Raw genomic sequence first — 26,165 nt, 5'->3', positions numbered from 1 at the left:
ACTGACTGATCAGCTGGGTTTAGAGTTTCATTGTATTCACACAATTCTTGGACAATAGATGAAGCTACACCAAGGTGGTGCAGCTTTATCAGGGATATGTTGATAGGTACTTTAGATGTCTGTCTCACATGAGACCAATTTATGTCAACTATAGAGTCCCCGCTGAGGGCACTTCTGGCTCTTTTATTTATATTTCTGTAGCTTATTTGGCAACATCCAAGAAGAAGTGGTTGAGGATGCAGAAAGTGTGAGGATGAAGCAGCAGCTGCACCTGCAGCAACACAGTTGCACCCTGGACGAATGCTTCCAGCTCTACACCAAGGAGGAACAGGTATCCCTGGACTTAGCCCAATGGAATGCTAGGATTTAACTAACTGAGATGAATATAAATATCTCTACATTTGCAGAGTAAACATTCACAGATTTGGTTATTTCTGGATTGCTGTATACGCTGCTGCCTCCACTGCTGCCATACGTGTGATTGAAAAAAAAAAGTTTTCTCTTGGCATTTGGAGGTCCTCCAATGCAATTATCCAGTTAATTTTCAGAGGAGGGCCAATTTCATATTGGAAGACCTAGAAATGACTAGAGAAGTGTTCTCTCAGCATGTGTGCTTTTTATTTATATCAGTTTTTTCTACTTTGGTGGGACTCTGTGCCCAAATCTTTGTGAATTTGCAGATCACAAAATATCTTGCTGTTCTGGACAGGAGTAGAAATGCCCATCAAGTTGTTTTCCCCTTGTTCTGCTCAGAAGTATCTTCTGACTTGGACCTAGCTGATAGGCTTTTTGAAGTAGGGTTGAGCAGCTGCTGCAAACAACAGCACCCATTCATCCACATCTGCCAGGCATTTCCGATATCCCAGTGCCATTCCTTACAACTGGCAACATTCTCTCTTCCTCCGTAGCTGGCCCCTGATGATGCCTGGCGCTGTCCCCACTGCCAGGTCCTTCAGCAGGGCATGGTCAAACTCAGCCTGTGGACCCTACCTGACATCCTCATCATCCACCTCAAACGCTTCCGACAGGTGGGAGAGCAGCGCCACAAGCTCTCCACTCTAGTGCGCTTCCCCCTTTATGGACTTGATATGGCTCCTCATGTGGCCAAGCGCAGTCATGGCAGCAAATGGGGGCCCTGGAAGCAGCCCACACCAGAAGGCAGCCAGTGCAACTTCCTCTATGACCTGTATGCTGTCTGCAACCATCATGGAAGCATGCAGGGTGGGCACTATACAGGTGAGTGCTACAGCAGATGTGCACTAAGGAATTGGCATAGTCCTGAGGAACTGCTACCCTTATGCCATTCGTAGCCCCTGCTCAAGTTCAATGATACTGCACTACCACATGGATTACTTGTGTTCTTTGCAGTATTTTCTTTGGGAGAGGGCGATCAGTTTCTGCACCAAAATATTACTAGTGTAGCAATGGAGTCCACTAGAGAAATTAAGTGTGTCTGCACATGTTGCCTTTTTTAGTGTTTTGAATTGCTTAAGCTTCTAATTTTGAGGCTCCTTGAAGAAAACAATATGCAAGGATAACAAAAAAATCTAGTTGAACATCAACTTTTGCAGGTTTTGCTTCTGTAGATTTGGTTATTTATGAGCTTGTCATTAAATATTAAATACAAAAATCAGATTAGAAAATGTAAAGAAAAGTTTTAAAAAGTTTTTTGTAAGTCATAAATGTATAAAATATATGTAATATTATTTATTTATTATTTATTTACTCTAGTTATATCCCGCCTTTCTCTACCCTGAAGGGGACTCAAGGCAGCTTACACAGAGGCAATTATTTAATGCCTTAAAACACATACAATTCTAATAAAATAAAATAAAATTAGATTAAAATTAAAATTAAAAACATATTAAGCATTTAAAAACATCACATTCCATATTAAAATTATGCCATCCATCATTGTAGTCTGAGTCATTCCATAGACAATACAAAATTACATACATACTTCTTGTGTATTAAATATGGCCAACAGTATTAGGAGTTTGGTAGACAGGGATATTCCCATTTTTTCCACTTTCATGCAGGTTCATTGTCCGAAATCCTGCGTATAGTGAGCCAAGTGTATTCAAAACAAGCCTCAGCACTTGAATTCCTGCCAGCTTGAACCCTTCTAAAATTTGGAGAATTCACTAAGAACTGCTCAGACCTCGTCACATTTTTCTTCAGATTTGAAAGAGCTAGAAACTCGATTTAAAAATTAAATATGAATAATGGGGGAAAACTGAACTCTTTAGTATACTGGACATTGTGCATGGCAACATAGGTGCTTCTATGACCCCACTGTGAGCATGTGAAATGCAAGTAGCCCATCAAGCAGGAAGGGTGAGAAGTTGTAGTTCTGTTGAAAATCATAGAACAGATTTTAAAAGTCACATTTTGTTGATGGATTATTGAGCCACGTGCGAGAAAAAATACACTTGTTTCCTGGGAATAATAATCCCTTATGAGAGCATTCAGATATGGTCAAGTTCTGAGATGGGCTAGGACAATTGGAAAGCCTTTATCTTGGAGAGAATGAGGCAATTCCTCTGGATCTCCAGAATGTCTACATAACTGAAGGAAACTCCTTTCCACATGCCAAAGTATCCTGTCTGGCAGGGCTTTTGAATGTTGTTGAGTTGTTGAATATTTGTCCCCTTCAGCTCTTGACAGTCTGTTCTAGTATGAGAGGAATAGTGTGCAAACAATGGAAGGGTCAGAATGTCCCCACTTCAGCTTTAATGTGATGTGTGTTCCATCCTCAGCATACTGCCGCAATGCCTTGGATGGTCACTGGTACAGCTACGATGACAGCACCGTGGAAGCAGTCTTGGAAGATGAAGTCAGCACACGGGGTGCCTACATCCTCTTCTATCAAAGACGCAGCGTGGTTCCAAGCTGGTCTGGAGGAAGTTCTGTCAGAGGTTTGCGAGGAGCACTTAGCCTACCTGCTGATGCAGCTGCTTATTACATTTGGAACATTTATCAATCTTCTGTCCTTTCCTGGGGAAATTGATGTCTGTCTTGGAATTCTAAACATGTACCAACATGGATTTTAGAGAGTGGGTCTTAAGACCCATGCTGATGTGAATATTGGATATGGGTCTTATTCATTTCAGAAGGATGATTTACAGACCTGCATTATCTTGGTGTGAACTAAGAATAGATTCCATAAAATAGCCTCCCAGTTTATGATGGGTGTGATCAGGTGATCAGCATACTGGAATAGTGGTTCATTAAGTTGTTGTGAGGCTGCATCTATGTCTAGCACCATTTTAATACAGGACTATGAGAGGAATGAACTAGTTGCAGCATTTTGTATTTATGTTCAAAATTCAAAATAAAAACAGGACACACACATGTTATGGACAACAAAGGACCAGTAGGAAAAGGAGATGTGACTGGAAATTGCCTATTATTATTATTATTATTATTATTATTATTATTATTATTAAACATCAACATCATCTGGGCATCCCCTGGGCAGCGTCCTTGCAGAGGGCCAATTCTTTCACAACAGGAGCAACTTGCAGTTCCTCAGGTCGCTCCTGACACGACAAAAAATATTATTATTATTATTATTATTATTATTATTATTATTATTATTATTATTATTACCTTAATTGAGAGTGTCCCGAGGGTTATTCTTTTTGGCAAAATCAATAGTAAATTGCTACAACTCTGATTCTTAGCAGTTTACTATTCACTTGACATGCCAGAAATGCTGATTAAACCCAGATAAAGCTTTCAGAACTTCTCATATTTGCCAGAATCTTGATCTAGACATTTTCTACCAATTTAGTTTTGGGTTGTTGTAGGTTTTTCCGGGCTATATGGCCATGTTCTAGAGGCATTTTCTCCTGACGTTTCACCTGCATCTATGGCAAGCATCCTCAGAGGTAGTGAGGTCTGTTGGAAGTAGGAAAATTGGTTTATATATCTGTGGAATGACCAGGGTGGGACAAAGGACTTATGTCTGCTGGAGCTAGGTGTGAATGTTTCAACTGACCACCTTGATTAGGATTTCATGGCTTGGAAGTCCCTGGGGGAATCTTTTGTTGAGAGTGATTTGATGTGCCTGATTGCTTACTCTCTGTTGTTTTGCTGTTGTAATTTTTGAGTTTTTAAATACTGGTAGCCAGATTTAGTTTTGGGTTTCTGTAGGAGCCTACTAGGCCCTCTTTGGCTGCATAAAACCCTTACAAACAGACAAAAATGGGGGAGGGAAAAAAGAGGAGCCTGCATTATCTTTCCACAATTGCTGGCCAAATTTGACAGTTATAACTGTGAAAACCAGTGAACAAAGGCATCATTTCCCATGCTCTTGCACTCCTACCTAGTCTTGCAACTAATTGAGAGATGTGGCTGCATTAGACTGAGCAGTGGAAAATTTATAGACTATGCTTCTGATAGAACTACACTCATACAGAGGGTCTTCTTGACCCAAGAATGCCTAGGGTCCCATGCCTCATGGGCAACTGTTCTCACCAGGTGTTTTCTTGAGCCCACAGAGATGTCCAGTGGAAAACTCATCAAAGGCTCTGAGAGACTTGTAAGCAATCCCTTTCTATCAAATTAAGAAGGAGTGGTAGGGTGGTTCATGAATTCAGGCTGGCTTACAAATGAGCACTGCAATTTCCAAATTTTTCATGGTTTGGTTTAATATTTACTTTTATTTCCCAAAAGTGCAAATGAATCCACAGGTCTTGTGTTTATGTGTGCTTTCCAAAGCCTCTTTGATATTTATTGGCTGGTTGAACAGGATCCCAAGGAGCACACATTCGCAAATGTTCCAACAATAATTTATGGGTTTTACTTGCAGGTTCCACCAGCTCCTCCATTTCTGAACACTGGCTGACACGACTTGGTGGAAGCAACATGCGAGAGAGCCTGGTGTCCCATAACTCGGTCACCTGCCCATCTCTACCAAAAATGCCAGACTCACCCACCATGACCAATGCTAGCAACAACCAAGAGAAAGGTGCTTGGTTTCTACTTTTTTGCTTCCTATACACACTAGCCTGTCGAAATGCTCATTCAAGCCCCAAAATACAAACCTTGGAACATTGCTGCCACTCATCTGATTAAACCAAGTGTCCAGACTCTTTGCTTCTGGAATCTATGAGAACACAACAATGGCAGTGGTTCTCAACCTCTGGGTCCCCAGATGTTTTGGCCGTTAACTCCCAGAAATAGTAACAGCTAGTGAACTGGATGGGATTCCTGGGAGTTGTAGGCCAAACTCCTGGGGACCCACGGGTTGAGAACCACTGATCTAGGCTCTTGTCTTTGTCCACTGATTTTGTATTTTGGAGCTTGAATGAGCTCCAGAGCCTCAGGGGGCCTCCAAGAGAGTCGTACAGGTGAAATGTCACAAGAACTAGAACTCTGATTCTTTTGCCTCTCCTCTGGCACATAGTTTACAAATTGCCAGGGGACTGGATTTTTCCTATGTTTGTCCCCACTTTAGCCAAGCTAAGCAAGTGCACCAATAATCAGTAAACTTCAGAGAAAAATCAGGCCATTTCAGATTCAAGTTTCATTCAACTGGCTACATTTTTGTTCCCCAGTTCTCAAATCCCTCTTCTAGTCTCTCTTAGTTGAATTACTTGGCTTTTACTAGTCGTTTATCAATTGGAAACAAACAATATTTCCCTTCCATCCTGGCATCATTTCCATCCATCCTGGCATCAACAGGTAAATAGATGGGTTAGAGAGGAAGAAGGGGTGGGATTAGAGGAGGAATCAGTGGGAGAACAGGGTTTGGATGACAGAGAGTAGGAAAGGATTTTTTTGGTTGAGATGGAAAAGAATTCAGGAGTCATAGTGCTCACTTAAGATCAAAAATACAAACCTGCCATTCAAAAAGTGTCCACATTTCTATGAGGAATATACTTAACTTCACTGATTTCCTAAGAATACTGATAGATCTCTCTGTTTTCTTTTATAGGTGGCTTTGAGTCCCGTCCTTTGGTGCGGGGTGTACAGGGCAGAAGTGTCAGCATGAAAGCTTCTCCCAGTAAAGCCAAGATGGCAGTTCCTAAGCCCATGCCTTTGCGCTGGTCCTTCACCTCCAAAGAGTGGTTAACAGAACCTTCTGGGGAACTTGTAGAGTACCTGGAATCTGGCCGTAGGCCCCGGTTTACAAATGAGCCCATTGTTCCTCTTATGACCAAGGAAGGGGAGGACAACAAAGCCAAACAAAATCATGTGCTGACAGGCCCGGGGATAACTGAGAACCCTGGGAAACCATGCACGATGGTGGAAAACCCAAGTACTCTGAAAAGGTCTGGAAAACCAAAGGAGGATGTAGGCGAACAGCCAAGAACACCCAAGAAACTGGTGCTTTCTCTCAGTACAGTACCTCCAATAAAAGATGAAGAGCTCAAGAGCAAAGCTAACAAAAATGGGACTTTGCGCACGGGGATAAACCTCCCTCTCTCTAGCTGTCAATCCATGGGCAGGCTGCTCTCCGACCCAAAGGTTGGTGAGAAGGAGCCAGAGGGCAAGAGGCAGCCAGAGGGAAAGCTTGCTGTCTTCAGAACTGGCTTTCTGCGGAGGGATCCCAAGCGTCACAGTGAATCTGACAGGCATGGAGTCATGACACCATCCATGGCCTCCTCTCGGTCATCCCTCTCCAATGGGACTTTGACTTCTATCACTGGCATCAGGGCAAGTAGTACTCTGGGTCGCAGATCTGCAGAAGGATTGCCCAGTGGACGGATCTGCCGTTCTGAGATGGACATCAAGCGTGCTCAGAGCTCCTGCAGTAGCAAAGGAAGAAATGAGTATTGGCTAAACAGGTCGGCCACCCTTTACAAGGCAAACAACAACATCTCCTTGCAGGGTTGCACACCACCACTAACTCTGGAGGGGGTTTCGTGTGGCACTTTCCAGCGAGCCAGATATCACACAGCCTCCCTGGGCAGGCGAATCCCTGTACCAGAATCCAGCTTCTGAGCTAGTCTGATGTTCCATCCAAACAGTGGCAGCCCTTGTAAGGTCTTGGGAACGTCAGATAAAATCTGTTGGTTGCTGGAAAACTTGGTGGGTGCTTGCTTCCCAGGGGGATTTCTCTCAGCCAGGCTTCATCCATCTTAAGGGTGCTCTTTGACACCATTGCCTTGTCTGGGAATGAAGATGCAACAGAGATTTGTGGACTATGAGTTCAGAATTAGTGAGAGAGAAAAATGTCAGGAGTATGGTAGAATTAAAGTATTTATTCTATACAGTGAGGTAGCTTAACCGATACTAATGAGAGGATGTGTTGTTTTGTGACAGCAGTTATTTTGGTACCAAGTTGTGTTGAGAAGAATATGGGGGGAGAATCTTGTTGCTCTATGCAATAATCCCAACTTTTCTATTTTCTGCAGACATTTGGGTTTTACAGATATATTTGTTATTAAAATTGTCTCAAATGACAGGTCAAAATGGATGGTTTTGGAAGTCAAGGGTGGAAATGGGTGTCAGCCAATGATGTCAATCAGGGTAACGCTCAAGCAAGAGAAAGAGCTAACCACCTTCACTGACGGGCTGAGTTGCTATGTCTACCTGCAATGTTGCAATCTTTAAGAAACAAAGGGAAAAAAGAACCTATGGAGCAACACTGGCCATTTCATGAAGAATCTTCCCACGTTCCTTGGATCAGCCCAGATCCAAGGAATGGGGACGTCCAGATGTGTTATCATCCTGTGGGAGGTTTTCTCATGTCCCCACATGGGAAGCTGGGGCTGACAGATGGCAGCTCACCTTGTCTTGCGGATTCAAACCGCCAACCTTCAGATCTTTAGGTCACCCTCCCTTCCCCTACAAGCAGACATGCAAGTATATTTTCTCATACAAAAACATTTTCTTGAACCATCTAATCAGTTTTAAGCCTTCTGGGAAAGATTGACTGATATGCTTAGTAACATCTACATCTGTGGTTCTAAACATTTGGTCCTTCATATGTTTGAAATATCAGACTTTATTGCCAGTTCTGGAAGCAGAAGTTCAAAATATTTGAAAGCCTGAATGTTGAGAACCCCCAGACACTACACAGATGGTTTCACAGAGGGCCTCATTAACATCCAAAAAAAGAAGAAGAAAAAAAAAAGGGGGTTTCAGGAAAAGAGGAGATAAGTGAGCAAGGGCAGAGTGTTATGAAAAGGCAGGATGGCTTTTGGATAGAGAGTAGAAGATCAGTGACCTCAATCTATTGTGATATAATAGTATGGAAGGCAGTAGCGGCGTTTGAAGGTAATGGTCTTGAATTAGTATAGAGTTCAAGAGCTATGTTTTAGACAGAGAAAGAGGTGAATGACTGGGCAGATTTTTTTTATCATGTCAGAAGTCATTTCTGGTGTGAGAGAACTGACTGCAAGGATGTTGCCCAGGGGATGCCTGGATGTGTTATCATCCTGTGGGAGGCTTCTCTCATGTCCCCACACGGGGAGCTGGGGCTGACAGATGGGAGCTCACCTTGTCTTGCAGATTCAAACCGCCAACCTTCAGGTCTTTAGGTCACCAGTTCAGCCGGCACAGGGGTTTAATCCATTGCACCACCGCAGCTACCAGAATTTTGGTTAAATTTCAAGAGCAAAATGAGACAACAGAAGGTAATGGAGAAGGTTGCAGTGGCAAATTTAGGATTACTCGAATGTCAACAAAAAAATTCACTTAAAAAGACAGAAGATGTGCTATATTTTCATATCACTGGATTAACTAGAGAAAATAAAAGAAATGAAGGAAAGTTGAGACCGTTTTTAATCTCATTAAGAGGAAGTGTTGGCCATGGCCTAAATCCACTTTCTAGTCCCAGCTAGAATAAATATATTAAATCAGGATCTGAATGGTAAAGCAATAGTGACATAAATTGCTTCCATGGAGTTTTTGTAGTTGGAAATAGCAGTTGGATTTAGGCCATTAGTGGTTTAGTCTTGGCATTTGAGCTTGAGATAACAATAAAACAATTATAATTAATAGGCTGATTGTGGGATGAAAGGATAGGGGAGAGTTTTGGGATAGAGAGGTAGAATGAAGTGCCCCAGATATAGTGGCCGTATAAAGATAAAGAAAGAGTCCAAGAAGAGATCCTGAGAACTTTAATGGGATGAAAGCAGAGACAGACTGTTAGTATGGGAGTGAGATGTAATGTTTACAGGTAGGAAAAGAACCAGATAACTGTCCCTTTGCATGTATAACTTGACTTTCCCTAATTTCTGACAATAATTTGCAAATATCTATTCTACACCAGCCCCTTAGTGCTTGTTGCACTTCAGTTTCCCTATTGGGACACCTTCAAGGTCTCACCCACAACCATGCAGGAAAGAATTGTGAAGACCAGAAGAAGATAAGAAGCTCTGTTGCTTGGAAAGAATCAAGTAGGAGAGGCTGAACGGCTGTCTGGGCTTGCAGGGTGGCTATACAAAATGAAAACAAAGGTCTTTAGAATTTGCAGTCTGGAGATCAGTAGTGGTTTGGGAGACTGTAATTTCAGTCAGTCAGTAGCCTTTATTTTGGTCAACAAACCATCAGTTAAGTCAAGTGAGGTCACAAAGAGTCGGAAGTGACTAAGTCAAGTGAAAGAATGATGGAATTCAACACTTGAATAATTAATAACATCACATTTGGCTTATAATCAATGGTAACAAGTATCACTATTCACTATCGATTGAAACTTCAAATTTTGACTGTAATTTCTGTTCAACACAGGTCGGCAAAATCACATTGTAGAGAGCCGAGGGAGAATGTTTAAAAGATGCAAACCTTAGACAACGTAAGCAAGTGGCACACTCCAGAGCACATCCATGTGTGGTACTGCTGTAGTCTTTTTTAAAAATAGAATACACTCAGAATAGTTCTGCAACTATGTAGAAAGCTACTATGCATATTGTACAGTTTGAAGGTTTTTGCTGTATGCCCTATGGTTTCATAATCTACCTCAGCATCAGTGAAGCAAAAGCCATCCCTTTGAAAATCCCCAGATCCTGCTTCTTCACTTCTTAGGCTGTGTGTATGAAGCTTTGGACTCATTAACCTGCTGTCATGAGCTGGTCAACCGTACCATGGCTGCTCCCTTCCCAGACTGCTGCAGACCGAAGCCTGGTCGGTGTGGGGGACGGGATGAATTATCTCCCACTCCTTGGGGGCTCTTTTTGTTAAGCCATTGCCTAGCAACTGCCGCAGGAATGGAGCAAGCGATGGCGTCCTCCCAGGCAGCCAGCAGTGTTTCATATGAGGAGACAGATGACTTCATCTTCCAAGAGAGGAGCTCAGTGTATCAACTGCTATTGGAGAGACAGAGAGAGGCTGGGAAGGTTTGTGCTGGATTGAGTGGGACTTTGGAAAAGTACTGGGTTGCTGTGCATTTTCCAGGCTGTATGGCCATGTTCTCTGCTGACATTTCATGTGCAATCGGGACTTCCGGTAGTGGCAAGATGGCGGACGGAGCAAACTGGTGACGCTCGTCGCAAGTTTGCCCCCTTTGGAAACCTCTGGGAGAGTTACTCCCCTGCCCCGCGGAATAAACAGGGCAGCCAAGGCCGCTGGACTTGCACCCCGGGGGGTGCTTCCCCCAAGAAGTCTGGATGGCTGAGGTTCAAAGTGGGAGGCCTGACCGAGGCTAAGCAAAGCTGAGGCCAGACCAGAACGCTGGCCACTATTTTAAATTCACAGCACCGAAGAAGAAACTACAAGGACGCCTGTGTAAGGAATAAGAAAGAAAGAAGAGAAGAGAAGAGGGGGAAGGAAAGAACAGATGCAACTGAACACAACCAAAGACTTAAAAGGTAAAACAACAAAATAATAACAACAAGAGGTCAAGTCTAATCTAGTAGTAACTGAAAATAATAACTGAAAGTAACACAGCAAGAAGAAAATGGACGAGGGGAGAGGGGAGAGAATAACTTAAAGCCACGGAGAAAGGGAAGACAGGGGGAGCAGGCAAAGACGCGGAGGTTTCAAAGAAGGACAGGAGAGATAAAAGAGACGATTGAGACCAATTCCTAGTCTCCCACCCCCAAACAACCCACTAACCCACCCCCTCAACGAAACTCAAACCTAACCACAGCGGAGGTAAATCGCCACGCGAAGCCCGAGAAACCCAAAAATAACACAGCAAAAGGGACACAAACAAAAAAGAACAAACCCCCACCCCCCCCCCCCCGCTCCATTAGAAGAATCCCCGAACCCAAGAAATCTTCTTAGACACTCACCACTCACCCCTCGCAATCGTCTAAACCCCAGCGCCCCGCCGCCGCCCGCCAGATCCCCTGCGTAGAGGCCAGGAGGCCTGTGTAGAGGCCAAGAGGCCCCCGGAGCGAGGCGCGCGCCGAAGGGCGCCCGCCTCTCTCGGAAGCCAGAAGGAACTGAGGAAGAGAAGGGGAAAGGAAGAGGCGAACGGGGAAATCTCGCGAGAGAGACAGGGGGAAACGAGAAGAGCGAGAAGAAGCGAGAAAAGGTGAGAGTAGGAAACATCGCGAGAAAACAAGAACCAAACAAGGAAGTTGGCACAGAAGAGTGGCGACCAAAGAGCAAAGAAGAATTCAGGGAGCGGAAGGAGTGGAAGGGGAAAGAAGCGAATAAGAAAGGAACGAAGGGGAAAAAGAGGAAAAGAATATCCGATTAAAAAAAAAAAAACCCTACCCAAACATAGGCGAAGAAACAAATAATAACCAAAACAGTGACAGAAGTAAGCAAGAAAACAACAGCGTAGCCATAACAAAACAACCAGAGAAACCCCTATATATTAAAATAACAACCGGAAAAAGACCTAAAGACCCTACCAACCAAGAGAAGATGTCAACACAAAAAAAACAAGAAAGGGACAAAGAGAAAGACAAAAGAGCAGGCAACAAAAAAGATGCCACAGCACCCCCTACACCAGTAGAAGAGCCCAACATCAAAGATGTGCTGGCAGAAATAAATAAACTATACCTTGTAGTACAAACGATGCAGACAAACCAAGACACACAAAATGCGGCCCTCAAAAAAGAAATAAAAGAAGACCTAAAAGAAATGAAAAAAGACCTGAAAGAAGAACTACATGTAGCTCTCAAGAATGAACTGAAGGAATCGAGAGACAATATTCTAAGGCTGACACAAGAAAATAACGATCTGAGGAAAGAGAATGAAAATATAAAGGAACAACAACTAGACCTAAGAAAGAAGGTGAAAAATATGGAAGGGACAATTACGTCTCTAAAACAATATAAAGAAGTGCAAGAAAGTAAAGAGAAGGAGGCTCAACTCAGATTTCGTAATGTACAAGAAAGTGACCAAGAAAACATTAGAGAAATAATAACAGACTTAATAGCTAAAATATGTAAAATCACCACAGAAAATGCGGAAAATAATATTGACAGGGTCATAAGGATTAATTCTAACTATGCAAAGAAGAATAAAGTCCCTCGGGATGTGTTAGTCTTCTTCACCAAAAAAGCCACAAGAGATGAGATTCTCAGAGAAAATGCGAAAGAACCCACAATGTACATGGGCAGTAGAATCGTGATTCTCAAGGAAATACCTATAACTATATTAGAAAAAAGAAGGAAATACCATTTTCTAACAGATGAACTGAAAAGAAGGAATGCACGATTTAGATGGGAAAAAACAGAGGGACTGATGGCTACTTGGAATAATACAAAACACTGGATAACATCAGAAGAAAAAGCCCAAAACTTCTGGGAAAAAGTACTGCAGAAAGAACCTCTAAAAGACATTGAAAAAGGAGCCGAAGAAGGAGAGTGCCTAACATCACCCAGGACAGAAGGGGAAACCAATGAAAATGAAAGTAGTGAGGACACCTACCCAACAGAAGCTGAACAAAATAAGAAGAAAAGAAAAAGAGCGAGGAAAAAGTCCCCAAAACAGCTCTACCAGGAGGCCGATCCAGAGAGAACCAACCAAAAGACGACAAATAAGGTAATTAAAAATAATTATAATGGATATAAGTCTTAAAATTTGGTCCCAGAATGTAAATGGCATGAACACGCCGGGGAAGAGAAAAAGGGTTTGGCATTGTCTAAGAAAAGAAGGATGTGAAATAATATGTCTCCAGGAGACGCACATCATTAAAAAACATGCGCACTATTTAGAGAATAGCAGTCTGGGTAAAATATTCCAAGCATGTAGCACAGAAAAGAAAAAAAGGCCTGGCCATATATGTTAAAGATAACCTACCCTCCAAACTAGCCTTTGCTGACCGGGAAGGAAGAATTCTAGGGGTACTGGTGGAGATACAGGGACAAAATATCTTGATATGTAACATATATGCCCCTAACGGAGGAAAGGTGAAATTTTGTGAGAAACTCCACAGCCTAATATCAGAAACGAACTACGATGAGTTAATGGTAATAGGTGATTTTAATGGAGTTGTAGATATTAATAAGGATAAATCAAAAAAAAAGGGACAAAGACCACAGCACACCTCTACCCTCCCGAAAGCATGTCTCCAGATGTTAGAGGAACTGGGAACTGTAGATACATGGAGAGATCTACACCAGAATGACGTAGACTACACCTATTTTTCTAACCGTCACCAAACGTGGTCACGGATAGATATGGTATGGTGCTCAAAATTACTAGCAAAAAAAGTGAGAAAATCAAAAATATTACCAATCCACACCTCTGACCACGCCCCATTACTTACAATAATACAGGAAAACACAAATTCAAGAACACCATACATGTGGAAACTAAAGGATTATTTGATTAAAGGGGAGAAAAACAGGAAAAGATATAGAGAATTAATAGAAGAATTCTTCACCTTTAATACTGAGAACGAGACCCCGATAGAGACAATCTGGGATGCCTCGAAAGCTTACATCAGAGGATTCCTTATAGAGCATGCTGCTAGAACAAATAAATGGAGAAGAGAAGAACAAGAAAAAATCAAGAAAGAACTAGAACGAACAGAAAAAACAGCAAAATTAAACCCAGAGAACCTAAAGCTACAACACCAAACCTCCATCCTAAGGAAAAAATTATCAACCTTACAATTGGAAGAAATGGAAAAAAAGCTAAGATATGTCAGACAAGATTACTTTGAAAACGCGAACAAAGTAAGCAAATGGTTGGCTAGGAAATTAGCAATAAGGAAACACTCCAGAATCATCACACAAATTGAAGAAAAAGGTAAAACCTTTAACCAAACATCAGATATAATAGAACAATTTACAGAATATTACAGGAAATTATATGCGGATGACAATATACCAAAAGAAAGAGTTATGCAATTTCTAGGTCAGCAAAAGATAGCAAAAATAACAGACGCCCAAAGGGAGGTATTAAACAAAAAAATATCGAGAGAAGAGATGGTAAAAGTAATTCAAAATCTACCACAGAACAAAGCTCCCGGCCCAGATGGCTTCACTAGTAGCTACTATAAGATCTTCGTGGACCAGCTGAGCACACCACTTTTAAAAACAATGAATAAAGTCATGGAAGAAGGGAAAATCCCCGAAACATGGAGACATGCAAATATGACCCTGATACCAAAAGACAGCACAGATAAGACCAAAACTAAAAACTACAGACCGATATCTCTTTTGAACCAAGATTACAAAATATTCACCAACATATTAGGAAACAGACTGAAGGTAATATTAAGTGAAAGAATTGAAGAAGAACAGAAAGGTTTCCTGCCAAAACGCCAAATGAAAGAAAACATACGCGTTATAATAGACGCAATAGAATACTACGAGAAAAAGATACAAAAAGAAGTAGTATTTCTATTCTTGGACGCAGAAAAGGCGTTTGATAACGTCAATTGGTTCCTGTTCAAAGAGACGCTTAAAGAAATGGATGCCGGACATAACTTCATAAACGCAATAGAATCATTATATTCCAAGCAGTACGCAAGTCTGTTAATAAATGGTCAAAAATCAGAATCAATTAGAATTGAGAAAGGAACAAGACAGGGATGCCCTTTATCCCCCCTGATATTCATACTCACCCTAGAGCTACTTTTATGTAACATCAGAAGAAATGAAGAACTGAAAGGACTACGAATCGAGAGGTATACATTCAAGATCCGAGCCTATGCCGACGACCTGGTCTGCATCATAGAAGACCCAGCAAACACCATAGATAAATGGTGGGGAGAAATAAATCGATATGGGGAAGTGGCAGGCTTCAGAATTAATAAGGAAAAAACTCAAATGCTTACCAAAAACATGACGAAAAAGAAAGAGGAAGAAATACAAAAAAAAACATCAATCAGAATAACAAAAAAGGTGAAATACCTAGGAGTTATAATAACAACAAAAAACATACAACTATACAAAAATAATTACGAACAGAAATGGACTAAAATAAGAGAAAAACTAAAGAGATGGGAGACGTTAAATCTCTCCCTGATGGGAAGAATCGCGGCGATCCAAATGAATATCCTCCCAGACATACTCCATCTCTTCCAATCTATACCAGTAATCAAGAACAAGTCGGTTTTTAATATCTGGAATAAAGACATCATGAATTTTATTTGGAGAAGAGGCAGACACAGAATCAACTTCATAAACATGTGCGACAGCAAGAAAAGAGGGGGCCTGGCCCTACCAAACCTGCAGTTATATCATGACTCATCCGCGATCTGCTGGATAAAGGACTGGATAGGACTCAGGGAGAAAAAAGTATTAACCCTCGAGAGCTTTGATCTTATGCAAGGATGGCACAATTACCTTTGGAGGGGGAAAACAAAAGGAGAAAGCAATTTTAGAAACCATTTTGTGAGGGACCCCCTCATACAAATATGGGAAAGATATAAAACCAAACTTTACCAGAAAACGCCGCTTTGGTTCTCCCCTAACGAGGCCAGTCAAATCAAAGGAACAGCTAGAGAAATATGGTTAACTTACAAAGAAATAATAAAAAACTCCCCCCAAGGATACCTAATTAAAACACAAGAGGAACTAAGACGTTATGACCCCACACTTTCCTGGTACCAATATCACCAAATAAGAGAGAGTTACAACAGAGACAAATTGATAGGCTTCCAAAAAGAAGACACAATATGTGAAAAGATCTTAAAGACAGTCAAAAAACATATCAAGAAAGTATACCAACAACTGTTGACGTGGGAAACGGAAAAAGAGCAAATAAAAGCTACCATGACCAGCTGGGCCAAAGACATAGGCCGCCCCATCAAACTAGAAGAATGGGAGGAAGTATGGACAAAAAAACTTAAACTTACCTACGCTAATGAGATCAAAGAAAACTGGTACAAGCTCTTTTATAGATGGTACTTAACACCGGAACAGATAGCCAAGTTCAGCAAAGGAAAGATAGAAGGAAAATGCTGGAAATGCCAGGGTAGTAACGGAAGCTTCATTCATATGTGGTGGGATTGTAAGAGAGTTAAGGCCTTTTGGCGCCAGATTTGCACAGAGACAGAAAAAATCCTACAAATAAAGATCAAACTAAAACCGGAATATTTCTTATTAGGAATCACTGACTTTAAACTGGAAAAAAATGAAAACAAGATTCTTTTTTATCTCTCCACAGCTGCCCGAATTAAAATAGCACAATACTGGAAATCGAAGGAGATGCCGACGAAAGAAGAATGGATTTTAAAAATATATGACATAATGAATATGGACTTGCTGACAAACCAACTCTCAAATAACCTAGACAAAATCCATAACACGGATTGGAGCGGATTCTTGACCTATCTTCAAAAACCAAAGAAATGAAAGAGAAAAAGATCAAACAACGTCTACAAAAGAAGAACAAGAAGTAGAAAACAAGATGTACCTATCCAACCTTCACAGACACACACGGAAGTTTCTTCCCTCTCCCCCCCCCCTCTCAACCCCCCACCTCATCCCTCACATCCTTCCACCCTACCTACCCGAAAGCGTGCAGTTTATAGAGAAATGGAGTTTAAATTGAATGAATGCATATCAAACCCCCCTCCCCTCCCCAGATGTTTGAATGGAACTCCCTCCCCTTTTACCTTTGACCTTTCCTCCCCACCCTTCTTTTCCGACCCTTACCTGCCCCTTTTTATATTTTTGTATTACAAAACTTAATAAAAATATTATAAAAAAAAAACATTTCATGTGCAATCTATGGCAGGCATTCTCAGAGGTTGTGAGGTCTGTTGGAAATATAGCTTGGGGGCATGGAATGGATCCTCAGTTGTCACAGTTGGACACTACTCAGCTCTTGTTTGACATGGCAGCAGTCTAGGGATCTGTTTTCCACACATATGAACTCTAATTCAGCTAGACATGAATAACATTGGATAATTGCACTGGAGCAAAGAAAAATCAGACAAGTTACTTTAGTTATGGTGCTCCATGCAGTCATGGTAGCCTCATGACCTTTGAGGTGTCTATGGACAACGCCGGCTCTTTGGCTTAGAAATGGAGATGAGCACCAACCCACAGAGTCTGACATGACTTGACTTAATGTCGGGGGGGGGGGGGACCTTTACCTTTACTTTTACTTTATTTTAGTTAAAGTATATGTTGAATATATTTAATGTTTAGTTCCATTCCTATAGTGGCCTGCAAAGACTGTTCTGTGTCATTTCATTCTTAACACACGGGACAGTGTATCTTGCCTAGTGGGTTATCTTTAAGGACTCAATCATCTCCATACAAGGAATAATTGCAAACATAAGGGCAATAAAATTGACTTAGAATTGGCTATGCGGCAAGGGCAAGAACCACACACAAAGCAAAAAGGACTGTTTGCAGGTACTGTCAAAAGACATTGTGCAGCTTTTTCATCTTTCTCCAATTAATAATATATTCTTTGTTAGAAAAAAGAACGAAAGGGTGACGGAAAATACAGCAGGATTATAACAAGAAGAGTTCTTGATCCCCTGTAACCTCCTTATATTGCACAGTTACTCCACCCAATACTGAAAATGCAGCTTTCTCCCTTCCTCCCTGAAATTTTAACAAACAAGATTGCAACATCGGGGGGGGGGGGGGGGGGGATCTTGGTGAGATGAAGAATCCCATAATCTGAAGGAGAGATTAAGGGCCTCAAATCTTTCGTGTGCATGATTAATATTGTATGTTTGCCCAGGATGGAATACCATGCTGGATCATAGAATATGTTTCATGTATAAGTTGTGGGAAGGTTTGGGGCAAAATTACGGATTCTGATTTGACCCATGGATGAGTCAAGTGTTCTGTGGAGAGGAGAAATCATAAATGCAGTCTCGGGACCAGCCACTTCTGACTATTGTTACCCTTTTCCTGCCCAGGCATTCAAAAAGGTCAGAGGCAGCAACACAATGGAGAAAAAAGAAAGTGTCAGTGCTTCTGTTAGTGATGGACTATGCTCTTCCCTATCGCCACTAAAACCATAGAAGAGAATGGTTCCTTTTTAAAAAGGAGTTAAGAGTTACTTACTTACACTGACCCTTCAATAAATCAACTCAGGTTTTTTGAGTTAAGTTTTGGTTAAAATTTCCTATATATATACACACACATAAGTATATAGAGTAATCACAAACGGGGGATCCAAGGAAGGAACATTTCAAAATAATCTGGCAAGGATAATACCTGGCATAGGTCCATTTGCCAACATGGTGTCATACACATTTGCAATTTATTCTAGTATGCTTTAGGCCTCTGAGAAATACTATTGGGATATTTGAAGTGGCTTTCACCCAAAAGTGCACATTTCCACTTTGTCTGTAGAATTCGAATCTGAAATTGATCCTCCTTTGATCATTGCACTGAAGAAGTCAAGAGCCATTTTCTGCCATTCACTGTTTCTGATTTCTCTCTGGTGTGTAATACCATTGCATTATACTCAACAAATGTACATTTTTAAAAGGGGGAAATGTACATTTGTCATGCATAACACAACTCAAGTTCATCTCTTGCTGATACGAATAGCTATGGACTATTGCTGAAGGGCACATCTACCTGTTCTAATGCTGTATCTTTCTCCTGCCCCATATTGTCTTTTGCTTGTGAGTGAAGGGAAAGAATCCAAACAAGGAAGCATCAATCTTAGAGAGGAAGCGGGGCGGGCGGGGGAGATGTGATATTGAAGATGGAATATTGGGCATTAAATCAATCTCATACCCACTGGAAATCACAAGCTGTCATACAATGTCATCCATTTCCTTTATTCGGGCATTGGAATTAAACTTACATAACTATCTGTCTAATGAAACTGAGTATTTCCCAGTCTACCACTCACAGCTTTTGGCATATAAGACCTGTGCATTTTCAGGAACAAGACTGGGAATTAACCAGAAGTCTTTGAATGCAAAGGCACACTAAGACATTCTTAACAGTGTTTACCAAGCCAATAGGTAGCAGTGTTTACAAACCATTTTCACATGGGAGAAAAAATGAGAAGGGGGATGTAATCCAAATTCATAAATATCCATAACAGCTGTTTTATGTGCTTGTATTCAGGTTCCGTCTCCCGGTACCAGAACCTTAGAATCCAGGCTGAAATGTCCTCATTCAAATTGTGTTGTCCTATGTTGGACAACATTGCTGGCACTACATCAAAAAGGAACAGCCCAGGAATCCCCACATGGATTAGAAACATCCTCCCCTCCACACACACACACACACACACACACTTTAAGGACTGGAATATGGCAATTTGGGCTGGGGCTGGTGTGAGTTTTGGTCTCATATATGAAGGTTATGGGAGGCTACTTTCCAGAATCACAGGCGTGTGGTATATTAGTGAGGGGGGGGGGCACCCAAACACATGTCTGAAGAGATTGTTAACCCTGGTGACCAGCAAAATGTGACTTACGTTAGAGAACCACAGCTTTTGAAAGAGAAGCAACCAGAACTGTTTTATGTCTCTCTTCATTTACTATATATAGAGACATCATGCTACCTTGCTAAAGAAAAGAGGATGGAGGTGAGAGTGAGATGTGGCCTAAACACACAAGTGCCTTCCAGTTAATCCACCTGAAGGGCGACAACACAATAAGGATTTCTTTCCAGAAAAAAAGAGCTGCACTTCTGAAATGCCATTGTAAGGTCAGGGGAGGGCAGGGTTGTTGGGTGTCAAAGTTGCCAGAGCAACAGCCACCCTATCCAGCAAACCTGCCAGTGGAAAATGCCGAAGAACAATGCAGCTTTGAATGCCAAATGGGCCCGCTTGGCACAGCTTATAAAGACACCCAAGTTTGTCAACAAATGGCTTTGTTTGCCCAGAATATTGCCTCAAGGGCAATGCAGACTGTAACATTACCCAGATGGCTCGTCTGATTTATTCATTGTGCCACAAGCCTCGTCTCCCGGTACCAGAACCTTGGAATCCAGGCTGAAATGTCCTCATTCAAAGTAGGCACTTCAGCATTGCGGTATTATGATAAGAAGTTCACTAAGGTTTGGGAGAGGCAGGAAACCTCCTCCTCCTCATCATCATCATCTGAGGAGAGGGTAACCTTTCTTGATCAGCTCCTTCAGAAGAGAATACACGAGGGTAAAGAGGTAAGTGATAGCTTGTAGCAGTTGGAGGGCAGCCATTTGAAGATGAACCTGAATTGGGGAAGGGGAAGAATAGCAGGCAAAGGGTACACAGGCTGAATGAACATTTCTTTAGATGCCATAGCAAGTATAACACAGCCTTGGCCACAGAGATATTTAGCTTCAGTTTTTGTTCCATGTAGTTATGAAAATATCCTTGCATAGAGTTCCATAGAACAAAGACCACAGTTCTTGAAGAATCTTTATAGTGGCATCTGCTGAATGGACAGAAAAGTGAATATTCTCCCCCTTCCTGTATCCCTCTTATTTAATACCCTTTTCATACAAATACATACATTCTTTTTTGTTTTTCAAATTATAATCAAGCCCTCCAACAGTTTGAGGGACTGTGACCTGTCCCTCTTTTTTAAAAAGTTTGAGGACCCCTGATCTAGGGCAGCACTGTGAATTGTGCCCAGAAATAGACTGGCAGCCATTGGAGTTGCTGTAACAGGGGGTGGGGGTGGGTGGGTTGTGTTGTGTTGTCTGCTCCCTTTAGCCAGCCCCAGTGAGCAACCTGGTTACAGCTCTTTGGATCAGATGAAGTTTCCAAGCACTCTTAGAGGCAGCCCCACATAGAGCCTGTTACAGTAATCCAGACGGGGTTAACTAAGGCATGTACTAACATGGCCAGATCTGGCATCTCAAGAAATGGGTACTTTTGGCACACAAGTTTTAATTGTGCAAAGGCCCTCCTGGCTACCATCGAAACCTGGGCCTCCAGGTTCAGCATGGAGACCAGAACAACCCTCAAGCTGTGGACCTGTGTCTTCAGTGGAAGTGTAACCCCATCCAGCACAGCTGAATCCCCTGATCTGCCTTCCAACTGTCCAGGGGTAACTATGTCTTGTCTGAATTGGGTTTAAATTTGTTTGTCCCCATCCAGTCTATTACTGATGACAGGCAATAGTTCAGGGTCAGGACAACTTTCTTGGTACTGTACTCCAAAACTCCATATGATCTCTCCCGGTGGTTTCCTGTATATGTGGAACAGCATGGGGGACAAATGGAAGCCCAAGGAACCCCGCAGGTCAACATCTGGGAGTTTGAATAGGAGTCCCCCAGTACCACCTTTCGGATACAGATCTCCAGGAATGACTGGAGTCACTGTAAGACAGTGTCTCCCAGTCCCAACCTGGCGGGTCAACCCAGAAGGATACCACAGTCAATATTGGACTAAGAAACCAAGAGACCAGGGTTTGGATTCCTGCTCAGCCATGGAAACCCATTCAATGACCTTGGATAAGTTATACATTCTAAGGAGCGGCTAAGGAAACACCCCTCTGAACAAACATTGCCAAGAAAGCACTGTGACAGCTTCACCTTAGGGTACTGTAAGTTAGAAATGATTTAAAGGCACACAGAAGCAAAGCAATCATGTCTGAGTAAGATTGTTTTCCAGAGGATAGAGTCTTGGTGGTAGATCTGTAAATGACTGTCTAGACCTCTTCTGGCTCCACATGGTCTTTCACACTGAAGAACAGCAATGGAACCTTCCAGGACTGGAAAACTGTCGTCCACACAGAGACACATGTTTGCACTGCCACAAGTTCTGTAACATAGTTTCGCCAAGGTTATTGCTGATTCAGTGTGCCAACTCTTATTGCTACTTCTCTTAATTCCTTGAAAAGATCTAAACTTGGATTTCCCAACCAGGGCGCCTAAGAACCCTTGGGTTATGCAAGAAATCACTAGAGTTCCCCAAGAAATTATGATTGGGAAAAAGCTGTAAATACTATTTTTATGCAAGGTGTCCCTAAGCATCCCTCCAAGGTTTCCTCCAGTATAAAAAGGTTGAGAAAAGTTGCTCTATATATTAATGTGCCCCCAAGTGTGAATATGTCACTCAGCATACTAGCCAGTAAACTGAAAACTAGCAACAGATGTCATGTTTTATGCAACTGAAAAAATACACATTACATGTTGCAAAGAAAAGTGTTTTTTTTAACAAAAAAGTGCTTCTCAAGAAAAACAACATTGATATCAAATGTTTCCAATGTGCAGTTATGAGGTAAGTTGACTTCTGATCCACAGAAGACTTTTTGTCACTTAAAACAAGCATCTTATGCTATTAAATGTAAATATTAGGGCTGGGCGGTTTCGTTTCATTAAAAATTCGTTTTTTTATAATGAAGCGATAACGAACCATTCTGGAGCAACTTAAAAACAAAACGAATTTTTAAATTCGTTTCGTAAATGCCTCGGATTCGTTATGTATTCGTTTCGTTATCGGTTTGAGGTCGTTTCGTTATTATTTCCGATGTCTGGGGCAAGTTTTATAGTTGTTTTTTGTTTAATTCGTGAAAAAAAATACAAATATCACACCAACAGTCAACAACAGAGGGAGAGGGAAGCTTCAGAAGTTCCCCCTGTCCCATTTGGAGTTTTTTTAGCGTATTGCGTGGTCGCGTCCGCCATTAACGAATCGATTCGTTATTGTTTCATATTTGTTTCGTTAATGTTTCGTAATTTTTAAACATTTACGAAATTTCGTAAATATCGAACTTTTTAAAAGAAAAATTTCGGAATTCTTTTAAATATCGAAACGCAAAAAACCCCAAAAAACGAATCGATTTTAGAAACAAAATTTTCCGTTGTTACCCAGGCCTAGTAAATATATGTAAGGAAAAATGTCTTTACCTACAGGATGTCCAGAATAAACAAAAATAAAAGGAGCAAATAATCCATTTTAAAATTGACAATGTATGTTACAGACCAGCCTGGTAGAATCATAGAATCATAGAATCAAAGAGTTGGAAGAGACCTCATGGGCCATCCAGTCCAACCCCCTGCCAAGAAGCAGGAATATTGCATTCAAATCACCCCTGACAAATGGCCATCCAGCCTTTGCTTAAAAGCTTCCAAAGAAGGAGCCTCCACCACACTCCGGGGCAGAGAGTTCCACTGCTGAACGGCTCTCACAGTCAGGAAGTTCTTCCTAATGTTCAGATGGAATCTCCTCTCTTGTAGTTTGAAGCCATTGTTCCGTGTCCTAGTCTCCAAGGAAGCAGAAAACAAGCTTGCTCCCTCCTCCCTGTGGCTTCCTCTCACATATTTATACATGGCTATCATATCTCCTCTCAGCCTTCTCTTCTTCAGGCTAAACATGCCCAGTTCCCTAAGCCGCTCCTCATAGGGCTTGTTCTCCAGACCCTTGATCATTTTAGTCGCCCTCCTCTGGACACATTCCAGCTTGTCAATATCTCTCTTGAATTGCGGTGCCCAGAATTGGACACAATATTCCAGATGTGGTCTAACCAAAGCAGAATAGAGGGGTAGCATTACTTCCTTAGATCTAGACACTATGCTCCTCTTGATGCAGGCCAAAATCCCATTGGCTTTTTTTGCCGCCACATCACATTGTTGGCTCATGTTTAACTTCTTGTCCACGAGGACTCCAAGATCTTTTTCACACGTACTGCTCTCGAGCCAGGCGTCCCCCATTCTGTATCTTTGCATTTCATTTTTTCTGCCAAAGTGGAGTATCTTGCATTTGTCACTGTTGAACTTCATTTTGTTAGTTTTGGCCCATCTCTCTAATCTGTCAAGATCGTTTTGAATTCTGCTCCTATCCTCTGGACTATTGGCTATCCCTCCCAATTTGGTGTCGTCTGCAAACTTGATGATCATGCCTTCTAGCCCTTCATCTAAGTCATTAATAAAGATGTTGAACAGGACCGGGCCCAGGACGGAACCCTGCGGCACTCCGCTCGTCACTTCTTTCCAAGATGAAGAGGAAGCATTAGTGAGCACTCTCTGTGTTCGTCCACTTAACCAATTACAGATCCACCTCACCGTAGTTTTGCCTAGCCCACATTGGACTAGTTTCCTTGCCAGAAGGTCATGAAACACTATGATAGCACATGATAAAACAAACATGTTAAAGTTAAGTGGTGTGTCTATGCAACCTGAAACACTATGATAGCACATGATAAAACAAACATGTTAAAGTTAAGTCTGGCAATAGGAACCACTGGAGATTTATGTAAGAAAGGTGATACTTGGATTCAATAAATAAGAAAGGTTCACTAATGGCTCCTTACCATCTAAAAAGATAATTTTCCGTTTATATTGAAATAAATGGATAAATACAGCTGGATAGTGTGAGAGCCGTGTAAGTTTAAGGTGGCATTCCTAGCCACATTTACCCAGGAGTTATTCCTAAGCTTAGAGTCAGGTTGCAACTGGTATCCTTCGAGGGTGTATAAAGCATATTTTGTACTAACACTTAAGATTCAAATGCAAGTGTAATGAAACCTCAGCATGGAGCATGCAAGAAGGCTGAATTACTTGACAAAAGCTGACACCAGAATGTTTGCAGAAAATGCACATGATCCTGTTGCAACTAGACCATAAACATTTAGGTACCCATAAGTCCATTGATATCAATGGGTGCAAGGCTCCATCAGTCTGGTCACTGAGCCCCAGACTGGGACACGACCGTCTACCATCCACTGAACTGCGAGTCAGCCACATTACATTCAAACCAACCTCTACCTGAGAAAACATGCACAGAATTGTATTGTATGAATCAGAGGCTTTCAAGACTTAGAACAGGCAAGCGTGGAGAAAACACAGACATTTGTTCCTTCTCTATATATTTATTTTTACATATTTAATTGAAATATTTATATAGCAGATATAGTTCTTGCATAATACATGCCTATGGAGGACCAATGGTGGCATACATTTCCACACAGGTCATCATCAAAATCGATTGCTGTCTTAGTAAAAGGCAGCAGAACCCTGAAGGAAAAGTCTTTTGACGAAGCTTGCTGGGGATGGTCATGTTTGTCATATAACAAAATACAACAAATCCCAAAATCTACAAAAAAGCAATACCCTTATGTGCCAACCAAAATGCACCCAACAATTTAGCGCTTTTTCTCCTGTGTGGTTTTTAAACATTTTTTTCTGATGAAGAAGTGAATGAAGTTTGGAAAGATTGCATGCTGCATTTTCCGTACTTTGGTTCGCCAATAAAGGTATCTGTGATTTTTGGGTTTTACTGTATTTTGCTGAAGGAAAAGGTGTCTCACACCTCCTGGCCACTGGACCAGGCATAGCATAGCCATCAAAGTAGTCATTTAACTGCTATATCTGGGAAGAGCACGGATGAGCTCCCTCTGTCAGCTCCAGCTCAACCTCGCGGGGACATGAGAGAAGCCTCCCATAAGGATGGTAAAATATCAAAACATTGGGCAACGTCCTTGCAGATGGCCAAGTCTCTCACAGCAGAAGTGACTTGCAGTTTCTCAAGTTGCTCCTGACACAGAAAACAACAACAACAACTGCTATATCACCTTAAGAATGTTATATGTCATAAAGAATGAAGTCTATATCACTCAGGAGGAGGTCATATGGCCACATACAATAGGAAATAATGTATGCCCTTAAAAGAGACTTGATATCTGATTTTATCCCAAGACATAAAGCGTCATTGATGCATCAGAAGTAGTTTTGTTTTGAAAAAGGGATCTGTTGGCTATTTGTATTTTAGCCTGTCGTAAAATATAGCCAGGAAAAGAAACAATTTTAGCCTGCCATAAAATATGGAAGAAGAAAAAACCATTGTTATTAGACACATCTAGAAAGTTATTTCATTGTCAAGAAGGATATCTAGAGATTAATGAAACATATTTTTTCTTGCCAAAAAAATCAAATAGTACAATATATTTAGCAATTGTGTCAAAACCTGCCATGTTTATGGTTCTTTTCAGA

General features: G+C 41.5%; 2 protein-coding genes across 6 annotated transcripts in view; both read left to right on the top strand.

The window, feature by feature from the left end:
• Nucleotides 1–7,425, top strand: part of USP43 (ubiquitin specific peptidase 43) — a 125,167-nt gene extending 117,742 nt beyond the window's left edge. For both annotated transcript variants that reach the window (XM_060764498.2, XM_067463820.1), the window contains exons 11-15: nucleotides 202–331; nucleotides 909–1,236; nucleotides 2,760–2,918; nucleotides 4,817–4,975; nucleotides 5,945–7,425. In XM_060764498.2, the coding sequence (XP_060620481.2) occupies nucleotides 202–331; nucleotides 909–1,236; nucleotides 2,760–2,918; nucleotides 4,817–4,975; nucleotides 5,945–6,954 (1,786 nt within the window). In that variant the 3' untranslated portion in view covers nucleotides 6,955–7,425. The remainder of the gene's footprint in view (nucleotides 1–201; nucleotides 332–908; nucleotides 1,237–2,759; nucleotides 2,919–4,816; nucleotides 4,976–5,944) is intronic.
• Nucleotides 7,426–7,515: 90 nt separating this feature from the next.
• LOC132768521 (testis-expressed protein 47-like) overlaps nucleotides 7,516–26,165 on the top strand; it is a 32,365-nt gene continuing 13,715 nt past the window's right edge. For 3 of the 4 annotated variants that reach the window (XM_060764497.2, XM_060764494.2, XM_060764495.2), the window contains exon 1: nucleotides 7,516–10,292. In XM_060764497.2, the coding sequence (XP_060620480.2) occupies nucleotides 10,041–10,292 (252 nt within the window). In that variant the 5' untranslated portion in view covers nucleotides 7,516–10,040. Of the gene's footprint in view, nucleotides 10,293–19,792; nucleotides 20,409–26,165 lie in introns of all 4 variants that reach the window. The other variant, XM_067463822.1, reaches the window with a different exon arrangement.

This window comes from Anolis sagrei, chromosome 2 (assembly GCF_037176765.1).
Source record: "Anolis sagrei isolate rAnoSag1 chromosome 2, rAnoSag1.mat, whole genome shotgun sequence".
Classification (NCBI taxonomy): domain Eukaryota; kingdom Metazoa; phylum Chordata; class Lepidosauria; order Squamata; family Dactyloidae; genus Anolis; species Anolis sagrei.
This window is presented reverse-complemented; position numbering and strand designations above follow the sequence as displayed.